At 37.0% G+C, this 13,421-nt stretch overlaps 1 protein-coding gene across 1 annotated transcript; it reads right to left on the bottom strand.

Moving 5' to 3' along the window:
• Nucleotides 1-1,928: 1,928 nt before the first annotated feature.
• ppt2b (palmitoyl-protein thioesterase 2b) lies at nucleotides 1,929-10,216 on the bottom strand. Its single transcript, XM_051104230.1, has 8 exons — nucleotides 9,883-10,216; nucleotides 9,184-9,337; nucleotides 6,247-6,342; nucleotides 5,950-6,057; nucleotides 4,665-4,748; nucleotides 4,458-4,542; nucleotides 4,280-4,334; nucleotides 1,929-3,159 (listed from the first exon to the last, which is right to left on the bottom strand). Exons 1-8 carry the CDS (start codon nucleotides 10,021-10,023, stop codon nucleotides 3,016-3,018), a joined length of 867 nt encoding a protein of 288 aa, XP_050960187.1. The 5' UTR covers nucleotides 10,024-10,216; the 3' UTR covers nucleotides 1,929-3,015.
• Nucleotides 10,217-13,421: the final 3,205 nt, after the last annotated feature.

The raw sequence follows: 13,421 nt of genomic DNA on the forward strand, positions 1-13,421 counted from the left end.
CGAGATACAACTATTTAAAAATCTGGAATCTGAGGGTGCGAAAAAATCAAAATATTGAGAAAAATTAAGTCCTTAGCAATGCATGTTACTAATCAAAAATTAAGTTTTGATATATTTAAGGCAGGACATTTACTAAATATCTTAATGGAACATGATCTTTACTTAATATCGATCATTTTGACCCATAAAATGTATTGTTGGCTATTGCTACAAATATACCCGTGATACTTACGATTGGTTTTTGTGCTCCAGGTTCACATATATAACTACAACCTGTTTTCCTCATATTTACTCTCCCTGAAACAACATTTAAGATATACGTATATGTGGTACAATTTCTGATGGTGTCATAGTTACTAATTTATAGATCAATGTCTCTTCAGTAGCTGAAAATCGATTCTTAAAATCGATTCTTAATAGAACTCAGGCTTCTTCATCTGCCTGTGCAAGTTTTGTCGAATAATAAATGACAGAATGGACAGATTCCGAAATAAAATAAAATAAATTAACAATGATAAAATAAATGAAAAATAATAATGTTATCAAAATATAATTCCTAATTGTTTGCCGGTAAATTATAAACTTGCACAGTTCTTTCCCTTTTTGTGTAAGTTTTACAACAGCTGGCATCTGGTATGTTTTTAATATTGCCCTCTATTCCTCCTGTTTCCCATAAATTAGTCATCAGTTCTCTCCTGTCTTGAATGATTTTTTTCATTTAGCTTAAACATGTTCAGCTGTCTCACCCTCATGACCTGAAAGTTTTCCATTGTGTGCGGTGTTATTGAGGTCGCTATGCCCCTTTCCCTACCTGCTAATTATTACTTGTTATTTGTTAGCTCCCTTATTTCTTAAAATATCCACTGGTCTTTTTTATTGAGCGTAATTGCCTCTCTTTCATTTCTTGATGCCCATGTTGTTGTCAGTGTTATACTTCTTGTCTCCACATTTGCTTTTTTATACTGCTTCAAAAAAAAGAAACACACACACACACACACACACACACATTTTGACTGCTTCCTTTGTCAGTTTGTCTGCTTTCTCATGTCCATGAATGTTTTTCTTGACTATCTCTGACTATTCACTAAGAAAGGTTTCAGATCCTGATGGTTTCTGTAAACATTTAAACCCTTTGATGTGGCTTAGCTGAAATCTACGCAGTAACAAGGCACAGGAAAACCAGCTCCTGTCGCACCTCTTTGAAGAGAGTGTCGTCTTTCCATTTCCTGTCCTGAGATCTATAGCATTCACTTGTTATATCAGCAACCAGACTGCCTTAACACTGGCCACACCACAGTTCACCAGTTCTTTATCATTATACACCATATCACATATACATCATAACATATCATATGTGCACAAGGGATAACGAGCAACTAAACTAGAAACAGGCGATGATGAAACGGAACCAAGGGAATTAAAACCATGTGAAAAGGAAATAACCACAAAGGAACAACAATACAAACTGAAAGTCTGGGAGAAGGGAATTTCCTCATTTATGATGATTTTGGAAAGTACAAGGTCACTTGTAATCAGAGATTATATATGTCTGTGTTAAAAGCCATTGCTGCAGTATGTTACATAACCTGATTTCTTCCCTGAACTCAGAGACGTGACGTCGGCTCGGATCAATGGCACGGCATGCTTTAAGTCATTCAGATGGCTTTTTCATTTATATTCATACTTCATACGTATTTCATTTATTTTCATACTAATGCACCACACTCACTACTTAAGGCATATACAGACAAGGGCAGATTACCCCAAAATGTGTACTACATTTACAGTGTAACACCACATGGCTCAGACTTATGCAAGGCTCAGAAAGCATTTACATATGAAGTGTGATTCTGTGTCACAAACAGCTTTTAAAACGTTCCTGTTTCTTAAAAAAAACATGGGCAACATTTAACAAATGACAACACTGGTAACATAAAATGGAAATTTTATTCTGAAACCTGGCTCAGGTAAAAACAGTAATGCAGCTCAAGTCATTTACAAAATGTGCATCTTTTCATGGTATTGAAATATCGAACAAAGCCAGTTTTAGCTGAAAAGTGTACTTCGATATTGAAGGATTTTTTGACTTCAGACACAATATTTATACGGTATGTTAAACTATCCATTAATCCTCCAATGTCAAGCATTTCATTAAAAACAGTTAAAGCAAGCTAAAACATCAAACAAAACACATAACACTGCTATGATATCAATAAATATGGCAAAATATGTTTCGTACAGTACTCGTCTGTATAGCATAGCTTCACCTCAGAGAGGGGAAACGAGTTCCTTTCATCTAAAGGCATCCTTTCAAATTGTGCTTTTATGAATCCCTTCTATGAATCATTTTAAAAACGTGAACATTAACACTATGTGAACTGAACACCTTGTTAGAGCACGATGATAAAACACCAGGTTTCTAGAAGCATAAAACAACAGTAAAAATACCCTAACACAAGTGTTTAATATGAAAGAGCCGTTCAGACTCAAATCCCTATGAGGCCGAACATGCGACGTTGGCCTGAGGTTTGAAGGATGTGCAGTGAGAGGTAATCTTATATACAACAAATGGATTCCCTTTCCTCTTTCTTTCAAACTATCCCTTTTTCCCCTTTCGCCCTCATTCTCTCCTTTCTCATTGCACTGCTACTATGTGCGGTCCGACGCAGCACTTGGATTTTTTTCAAATGATCAAATGTAAGGCATGAATGTTACTGCAGCAGCACAGTCCACATCAAACATGTGACAAAAAATAATACACACACACATTGAAAACTAGTGGTTAGGATCCAAACCCTTCTGCAAAATGAGAAATGTATCCCTCAGGCACTGATGGTTGTTCTTTATATTTAGTGTTCACCTTTCTATGTGTGTGTCTCTGTCGTAGAGGACGCAGTAACAAAAATGTATGTTCTGATGCAACGCATTAGTATACTGTAACGAAATGTGCAAGATTCTATCAATGAATAGAAAACAGAGAAAGATCTGTAGTCAAGTGTGGCCCTTCGTCAGTGTCTACGTGAGCCATTGTTCAATGCAGGTCTTATAAACGGTTTCATTGGAGTGCCAGAAGATGTGTGCAACACCTGCCATCGAACACAGAATCAGATCTCCTCGCGCGTACAGCGTCTTCAGCCCAAACAAGTCCATCAGAAACACCTGGAAATCAAGACACAAGCTGATGAATATGAACCGTAAACCTACAGATGCATGAAGAACCGCTGCGAGGGCTCTTATCAGTGCGGGTGGCCTTGCGATGTTCGCAAACACTACAGGTAAAGGTATTTCTGACTTTTTTTTAATCCTTAAAAGGCAAAGCAAAAAATAAGCCTGAACTCCTACAATGAACTTTTGGTATGATTTTGTTCGAAATGACGACACACCAGTTCATTCTTCAGTTTCTCCAGTGTTATATCAGAGGCTTATGGCAATACGATATTTTCAACTTTTTTTTGCTTTGAAACTATGCATTGTGAAAAGCGGTATATTAGAAACATTGACTTGACTAAGTAGAATGATTTTAAACGGCAGGGACTAGAGGACTAGTCAGGGTAGAAATCCCTAAAAAAAGCTGATCCAAAGCACCCAACTTCCAACAGGATTATCCGGGAGTGACGTGCAGTGACGCGATTCCAAGATGGCGACGGCCGACTCCCGCCCACTAAGAGCTTCAAAAATGCTCTTCAGAAACCTGCGGGTGACGTCACGGACACTACGTCCATGTTTTTACGGTCTATGGTGTAGACCTGGAGAGCCGCAGCCCTGCAGAGTTCACCTCAAACCCTAATTAAAACTCACCTGCCTGTTGCTTTCTAGTAACCCTTCAGACCTTGATTAACTTGTTCAGGTGCATTTGATTAGGGTTGAAGCAAAACTATGCAGGGCTGCGGCTCTCCAGGACCGACGTTCGCCACCCCTGGTGTAGACTAATGTAGACAAAATTATTTAAAGCATTTAAGCTAAAACAAAATGAGCAAAAGATGAAGGGATATGAATCCTTTGTGATTGCGCTGTAGTTCTTAACTAAGGTTAAAGGTATCAAGAAAGGCATATTCAGACTTTACATTTATGGAGTTTTTTGCATCTACAGTCCTACTCGGCATCGGTATCACTCCTGAGCTAAGAGCTCACCTCCCTGATTCATACGTATACACACACGTGTAGAGGAAACATCAACAATTCTATACATACTGTACACGCACACACACACACACACATCATATTTGTTGTCAGAGTCACACGTAGAATTACAAAGCAGCCTCAAGTAAATGATGCTTACTTTCTGGTTTTTCATCTCAACGACCGTCTCATTCTCATCGTAGAAACCAAACTGACTGAAAAGCAAAAAAATGAGGCATCATAAAAATCTCTTTAAAATGAAAAGCCAAAAATAACCATTATGTTTAAGCTTCTATAAATCAGAGCTTAAAAAACATGACAAAACTGATTTAACCAACCTTGACTGCCACGGTGTGATGACCCCATCATCAGCGCCACCGATCAGCACCAGCTTCTTGACGCGCAGGAAGTTTTGTTTCCAAGCTGTGCAAAAACATTTTTACATCACAAACCAGTCATACACAATTTTCTTTGAAAAAAAGGAAGCATCCTATTAAAGAAAACGTTCTTTTAAAACAAGCTGGTACTGTGATCTGCTGCCTCACCAGTGGAATTGGGATTTGCTCTTTCATTGTTCAGTAAGGCCAGATAGTCACTGCTGTTGATGTACATGTCTCTGTGATGAGGGTCTGAAGAAGAAAAGACGCTGAAACATCACTGCGTGTCTCATGATAGCATAAACAAATACTAGACTTCTTAATAATACCATCATTCTAAGCCAAAAAAACTGAACCAGTCAGTCAATGATCAGTGTTCCAGCACATGGTTGTTCGGTTGACACGGTGTTCTGGGTGGCTGATACCGGCCCAAGTCAAAAGAACCAGCTCTATTGCCACTTTTACGGTTAGATTTATTTTACGGTTACAGTTATATGTCCACTCGAATTTGGTTCGGCACAGCACGGGAACGAGAACAGTCTGGCCCGACGGTGGAAAAGCACCCTGTATGGGTCTGTGATATTCTGGTTTCTAGATATGCCTCAGGTCCCTAGTTCACCCAAAAAAGAAAACGCTGTCATCTTTTACTCACTCGCACGTCTTTTTAAACATGTCTGACTTCGGGGATTAAAACCAAAAACGTTTTAATTTTCAGGCCACATCATATTCCTTAAAACATCACTGTATTTAAATAGCTGAGATCAACAAAAGATGTTTATGAACAGGTATTCCATTTTCAGTTTGCATAAATCTGAAGCCTTTTCAACATGAACTTTAAACTGCTACTATACTTTTAAAGTACTTTTCAGTTGTACAAATAATCAGCCATCTACACAACTTTTCAAGTGCATTATTTTGTAATGGCAAATAATGTTTTGCTTTATGTAAACCTTCTTTGAAACCCATTTATGAAAGTTTTTATGTTTTTATGCATTAAAAAAAAAAACACAAGACTTGAAAAACAGAGTCATTATTTAAACCGGAAATTTCACAGAGTCAACAACATTCTTCAAAATATCTTCTTTTGTGTTCCACAGAGGACGCTCAGTCATACAGGGCTGAAACAACATGAGAATGAGTCACTGATGACAGAATCTTAATTTTAGGGTGAACAATCTCTTTAAAATCGTACGTATGACTTGAGGCATCATTCATGTCTACAGCACAAACCATGAGCGTCAGTTATGACCTGGAGTTCGGTTTTGTTCAAATCAGTATGAACAATAGTAACGCGATGTGAATAGTGATAGTGATGTAAAATGAAAGTGAGATGTCATGAATGTATTTATTAGACCTTTAAGATCATAGATCAAACTTTTGACAAGGAAACCTCTTTTTTATTTGACTGCTGCTTCATTTGCGTGTCTATTTTCTGGTCCATTCATCCACTCACCGTTCCAGTAGTTGCAGATTGATATTTTCTGGCCCACTGCAGTATAGCATACGTGATACAGGTTGGATTTGACAAACTGAGGGAACAGGTACTTCAGATAGTCTGTGTCTACAAAAGAAAAGCAAATATGGATCTTATAAGACATAAGCAAAAGCAGAAACATTTCTTTCCAAAAAGGTTCAAACACAGAACGGTTTCACACAACCCTCGATGAGTCAAAGCTTTTTAATTCAGCGTTTAATCAGATCAGCACATCTGTACACGTGTTTCTCAGCAAAACTAAAGAAAGTGTGTTACCTCCATACTGTCCTGCCTGCGGAGAAGACAGAGATATGAAAGAGTGCACATTATGGTCTGAAAGAGTGGACAGGATTCCTCGACACACCAGGCCACCTGCAACAGATTCAGACATGCCCTCGCTTTAATACTCAAAAAAAAAAAAACAAAACAAACAAAAAAAAAACACCAAGAGTAAGAGTGTTCATCAAAAATAAAGAAAAAGCACAACTTATTGAACAGAGTCGGCAATAAAAACAACAACAAAAATATCTACCTTTATAGACGACACAAAAGACATTACACTTTAGAGTGGTGAAGTATTTGCATAAAAATATATGCCCAAATTCCAACAGAAAGTTCGATTTTGTCTAACCCTCTGATGCTCCCTAATTTACAGACCACATTCATACTCGTAGGCTTTTCAACGTTTTCAGTGAAATAAAGGTACTATATTTCACTTCAATATTTTTTCATTAATATTTTGTAACTGGAGGGAATTTGACTAAATAATATTATTATACATGCTTTATTGGTTCTAACATTTGAATGTTTTTTCCCCCTCATTGCAGCATTTAAGATTAAAACTTATGTAATGCCATGGTGTAACCACTAGAGGTCTGCACAGCTCTCTGTGTAAATATATACATACACAGGGCCGTGCACTCTTTCCTCCTTATTTGGGGGTGAAATAATGAGAATGGGAGATCTGGCCATCCAACATGCACACACAAGTTATTTTATTTATTTATTTATTTATTTATTTATTTCTTCTTAAAAAAAAGACCAACATAAATGAAAGCAAATGATGAATATTTCCTGAGTAAACTTTAAAGAGGGAGGTCAAAATGACAAATGAGATTTGCAGCCAAATTAAAAATCTTTACAGTCTAAAGATTTTGGGTCTAACAAACTTTTTTTATATATTCATTGAAGGAAGTGGTTAGTAAATATAATAAGCAAAATTCTACAGTATTTACGTGTTTTTTAGATGCTTCGAAGGCATTTGATCAAATTAATCATACTAGTCTATTTATAAAATTAGAAGAAAGAGGGGCTTCCCTTTACTTGATAAGGATTTTGCATTACTGGTACATCCATCAATCAGTAGGAGTAAGATGGGGTGGGAGTGTATCAGCACCTTCGTCAAGGTGGAATATTGTCTCCTCTTCTTTTGAACTTGTATATGGATGATCTTTCTGTAAAGTTAAATGAGTGTAAAACTGGATGTCTTTAAATCATCCGATGTATGCTGATGACTTGCTACAGTTGCTTTGAATATGTTCAAGCTATGATGTGCAGTTTGATATAAAATTTAATAGCAAAAATAGTTTGGTTATGATTGTCAAAACCAAAGAGGACCTTAAGCTAAATCTTCTATCTTTTTATCAAGGTGATCAAGTATTAAATGTGGTGAATAAAAAAAAAAAAAAAATCAAAGATGATTTGAATGATGATTCATGATGATGAGCGCCAATGTTGTAAGTTGTATGGACAAGCAAATATGTTGGCTTGTACATTTTTTGTGTACAGATGAGGTTAAAACATACTTCTTTGTATACAGCGCACTTGTGGTGTAATTACAGTAAAGCTACAATGAAAAAGCTTCAGGTGGCATTTAACGACGCATCGAGAATTTTTCTTAGGCTCCCAAGGTGGACGAGTACAAGTCAGATGTTTGTGTATAATAATATTCCTACTCTTCATGCTGTGTTAAGGAAATATGTGTCTCATTTTGTGTGTAGATTGAGTAACTCAAGAAATGTAGTTATAATGGTTTCAAGTGATCCTACATTAAGTGATACGAAGTACTCCTCAAGGTATTGGAAGCGCTGGAACGAATGTTCGTATGTTTTTAAATAGTGCTGTGCTATGTATATTTATGTTTGTATTGTTTTTGTATTTTGTTACTTTTTGTGGATATGGACCTAAGAGTCTGAAATAAAGGAACGATGTTCAACACCAGCGGATACACTGGGATCTCAGTATGGCTCCAAGAGCAAACTGTTCAATTGTACACATTTTCAGTGGTCAAAGAAATTTTAACAATCTGGATATGGAGCCGCATTCAGGTACCCAATATCTTAAAATCAAGATTACAAAAGCTAAAAGTTTCTTAGGAACCAGAATGTAAAATCATACTGAGATACATTTTATGTTACAGGCACACAAACTTCAGAGAAAATCAGAGTTATGTTCTACGCAGTTGTTTTGATAGATGGAAAAAACAGATATTAAAACAACTTGTTCTTCAGACATTCTTCTTTAAAAAAATTAAAATAAAAAAAAATTCATCTGTATGCAAAGTGACCCATGTTTGGTTCTTGATCACTGAACAATTTTCTCAGTGAGCCACATTGAAATCCCTATATCTCTGAAAACTAGGCATATAGGGCCTTAACAATTAACATACCAAAAGAAAAGTTTGTTAAAAACTAAAATAAAAAGGGACATAAGATATCTCAAGTACTTCCTGAGTTACAGGCATGTAGATTAAATAGGGGGAAAAAATGTTTTCCCATTTTTTAATTGTCACCATTGTCATAATTCACCAAAGACCTAACAGACCAATCTCTGAGTAAAAATAACGATGGCGCCATCTCTCTAAAGCTCGTTTGTATCTTCCTGGATTTTGGCTCCAAAGCTCAGGTGAAAATGGTCAATCTGACTCCCCTCTACAAAACAGAAGATTACTCAGTAAAAATTCTGTAATATTTTGGCAATGTAAAAAAAACCAAACATTTGAGCCAAGGGCCTTTTGTTTTGTTGACAGGGAATGACCCAGTTCTGGTCCTGCCTAGCGTTTAACACGGCTCCTCCACCCGAGCTTAAATCCCAGCACGGCAACAAATAAAATAGGCCAAAAAGTTGTTTATCATCGCTGTACACTAAACCATAGCGTCACGTAATTATGTTGCACATCATGACTTAACAACAACCACCAGCCAGGCCACAAACCTTGTGAGTAGCAGATGAGGTGGACGCCATCGACTGCGTTCTGCATGATGGGATATATGGCTTCTGTAAAGCCCTCCACCTGCTTCCAGAGCGGCTGCAAGCTGGCGCTGCGGTCAAACAGGTCTAGGACAGTCACATTAGTGCCCGGGTGAGACTGTCACCGATCACACACACACACACAAAACACACAAATCAATTACATATGAACAAACAACAAACTGTCCTCTCTAAGAAACACACGCAGCATGTGGTGTATTTGTTTGGATCATGTCACATGTAATTTCCAGAGCCATGAGGAACTTAAGAACAAAACATCCTTCTATAGCAACAAATGACCTATACTATTTCATTTAGGTAAATAACCATTTTATTTAATCATTTCAAATGATAAGTAATAAAATTACTTTGTTGATAACTAAAAAAACCCCCACATATTCTTTGGCAAATATTGCACGTTTAAATAATACGCCACTCATTCTGTTAGCTAAGACTATAAAAACGACAGATACACCATTATATACTGTCACTGCAGCACAGTTCCACCACAAAGCTTTTTGTCCTCAATATTAGTCTCTGTTTTGGAGTTATTGTCTGTATATTGACCCTGTGCAAATGTACAGGTCTGATAGTCTTCATCAGCTCGAAACAGCTAAAACAGAGTAAACGACGGGAAACACGTAGATCAGATTAATGGTTTACCAGGTTGATGAATCGGTGAAGGTTGATAAAATCAGCAGGACTGTCGAAGAGCCCGTGAATGATGATCACCGGTTTATACGCGACACACACACAAAACACACACACAGCAAACAACGGCCACACGGACACGGCCTTCATCATAACAACAACAAAAATGACTTAAAAAAAAGTCTTATATAAATAAACGTCTAAAAACAATAAAATCAAAGCAATAAATTCAGAAGTAATCCATAGCAAGCGCCTGTATTTGCGTTACTGTAAACACAGCTCGGGTCCGTTGGTCATATTTAGGCTTGTATGAATCTGTTTGTGCGGCTTCCGGTCAGTAGATCAACACAAGCGTTCGCTACGTCATATCCGTGCTCAGTTGCCCTCCCAGATATGAAGCTGATTTCGGATTCTATTTTTCCCCATCATTCTATAGTTTCTATGGAAAATAAGAGTAATAAGAGGCTTACTTCATAATTCAAAAAAAAAAAAAAAAAAAAAAAAAACATACAAACCGTGAGCTATCCAGTGAATAATTTAATTGCTATCGTAACTGTTTGTTTATGTTATTATAATATTTGTGTAATCAACTTTTGTTAAAAAGCACGATGTTAAAAAGATGAGTGCAGATATTCACTTTCTTTCCATGCTCCCTGACGCTTTGCTTTAATTCGGTGTTTTCTCGTGATGTCCCTTATCCGACAGTAGCACTAATAATAATAATAATAATAATAATAATAATAATAATAGTAGTAGTAACCACGTGCATCTTTTTTGTTTAAAAGCTTTTCTGAATATAGGAATAAAAGCACAAGCAATTATGTAATATATGTATTTATTTCAGATGAACGGGTAAAATAAAGTGGATTGAATCCACATGTTCCAGATCTGCGAAGCTCTCGCCTCAGCCAATCACAGCGCACTCCCCTGCAGCAGCCAGTGGATGGAATGAAGTGATTGCTCCTCACCACCACCTACCGGCAGGGATTGGAATCTGGCGCAAACTGCGGCATCGGCGAGAACGGTGTTCCTGCACAGCCGGAGGCTGCAGTTTCAGGACGGCATTTCTAGGCAGGGGCGGATCTAGAAAACAATTTTTAGGGTGGCAAAGGGGTGGCATGGGGTCCATGAGGGGTGGCAACAGCAAAGCAGCCCCCATGCATAGTTTTAGGAGATCTATAGTCTGACATACACAGCTGTGTTCACAAATATTGCATTACCATTAGGTAAGCATCTATACTGTTTAAAAGTCAATACGCAACATAAAAAGCTTCAACAGGTTATAAATATTTCTGAGCTTGCATCACTAAAGAAGACATGAAGTTCTATTAAAATTACATATAGGCTACTTGGATGGTATAAATTACGTTTTAGCGCAAGTTTAAGAGCAACAAAAACGTTTGAATATCCTAACATTAGAAAGAAATACAATAATATGAGAGGACTGAAACTGAATCAGTTTTGAAAACAATGTTTGATTTCCTATTATTAACAGAGGTGGGAATGTCTGTAATCACCCAGAATACACTATCAACCATGTACTGTAGCAACACCCCAGCAACTGTATAGCAAGAGCCTAGCAACCACCCAGAATATCCTAGCAACCCTTTAGCAAACCTAGAACATCTGACCAAACTAGTTATGTTTTTAAACAAGACTGTAAGACAAGCCAGCATACATTTGTCTTTCAAACTTTTCAATCTAGTTATCACAGGTGTTCTGCAGCGCTTACACACAATTTAAATGCACTGATGACTCACGAGATCAATAACACTATAACAAAAACAGATACAGATGTATAAATCAGCAATTAACTTTTGGGGGGGAAAAAATTATTTTCATTTTACTACTGTAAAGTAATCTTGCAGTAGATAATAATCACTAGACAAGTTCAAATAACAAAGCATTGTACATGAACTTGGTATGCCAAAATACCACAATAAATTTCATTACAGTATACAGTACTATAGTAGTTTCTTGGTCTTCTGACACAATACTATATCTCTAGGCAGTCATTTCTCAGTTCTGCAAAAACGCAGTACACATACTGTAAAAAAAAAAAAAAATATCAGTTTACTCTACATATAGAGTAGTGAAATTTCCATAATCTGATGTGCTCTATGTGTAACTTATTTTAGTTGGCACATTTTCCCGAACCATTCATTCATTTCACAAAAAGTTTAACAATGAGTTAAACTATGTTAAACATTAGCAACACTGATGACACACCAATCAGAATCTCTGCGTCCTAACAACGGAGAGAGGAGAGAGCTGAACGAATCGACACGGGAATTTATACTTGTTAGCAATCGAGAAAACTGCAATACGACTAGATTCTTACCTAACTCTGCTATCAGTTTCCGTGATCGGCATCTTCTTATTGATTTCACGTTATTGTTTCGTCAGATTTGGCCTATGTCCATGATGAAAGTGGATGCGAGCGGTCGGAGAATCGGAGCACAAACAATGAATCTCAGACCGGACGGAATTAGATTTATCAGAGGACGAGTTAGCCGAAAAGCAGCAATTATTATCTGATTTACGAACAAATGTAAAAACAATTCGTTAATGAACTGGGCAGCGCTTTGTTGTTTTGGAATCAGAAATAACCGGTTCATAGGAGTCATTTGTTAATGAAGCCGAATACACTGTGCGCGCTGCGTGCGCGTATAACTATCGTGAACTGTTTACTGAAAGACGTGTTTTTGCCATTATTTTGCCTTAAACCGTCATCGCCGCTTCTGAAAAGTAGCACATGAAACGCTGCTTTCATTTATATTTTATTCTGTGATAATTGGCAGGGTGGGTGGCAGAGCTTTTTCTTAGGGTGGCAGTCTTTTTATTTTTTATTATTATTATTTTATTATTGTATTTATGTATGTATTAGCTTCTTATACTATTTAATAGCGCTTGCTATTGTGTATGTTATTATATTTTAAAGAAATATGTAGTTGGTTAATTGTATACACTTAATTATTGTCCTAAGCAACTCCTAACCCTTAACATACCCTTAACATTGGAAACCCGACTGAAATATTCAACCTAATTTATTTCAATATATTCTATATATATTCTGGTTTTAAATTCAGTTTTCTTGTAAAGAAAGACTTGTATCTTTGCGAGACTTCAGTTCATTAGCCGCAGCACAGCGATTCACATCTGGTGTGTGACACGCATAAAGTGCAGTAAACGGTAAAACAATTGCGCTACAAATTAGTGTGTTTATTGGTACATCAATAAATGTAAGATAATTTGAATACAAATGCTAGTTTACAACATTCAGCAGAGCAATGAACTGTTTTGCACAGCTAAATTGGCTAAATGGAGATTGCTGACACCGCCTCGAACACAAGTTCACACCAGGTCTTACATTAAAAATAAGATGGAAAGATAAAAAGTGAATAGTTTTTGTTTTATGCCTGAATCAGGTCTCCTCTAGATGGCGCTGTCACCAAAAAAATAGGGTCCTAGAAGTGCGGTCCTGAAACTGCTAGTGATGGGAAGTTCGGATCATTTTACCGACTCGGTCCTTTGAGTCTCGTTCAGCAAAA

Source organism: Labeo rohita, unplaced genomic scaffold, assembly GCF_022985175.1.
Source record: "Labeo rohita strain BAU-BD-2019 unplaced genomic scaffold, IGBB_LRoh.1.0 scaffold_66, whole genome shotgun sequence".
In the NCBI taxonomy this organism is placed as follows: Eukaryota; Metazoa; Chordata; class Actinopteri; order Cypriniformes; family Cyprinidae; genus Labeo; species Labeo rohita.

Coding starts and splice junctions, on each gene's coding strand:
- ppt2b (XM_051104230.1), bottom strand. CDS start 10,023: ATGATGAAGGCCGTGTCCGTGTGGCCGTTGTTTGCTGTGTGTGTGTTT. Junction 9,338..9,882: donor TTCACCGATTCATCAACCTG/GTAAACCATTAA, acceptor GATCGGTGACAG/TCTCACCCGGGCACTAATGT. Junction 4,543..4,664: donor AGCAAATCCCAATTCCACTG/GTGAGGCAGCAG, acceptor GTTTTTGCACAG/CTTGGAAACAAAACTTCCTG.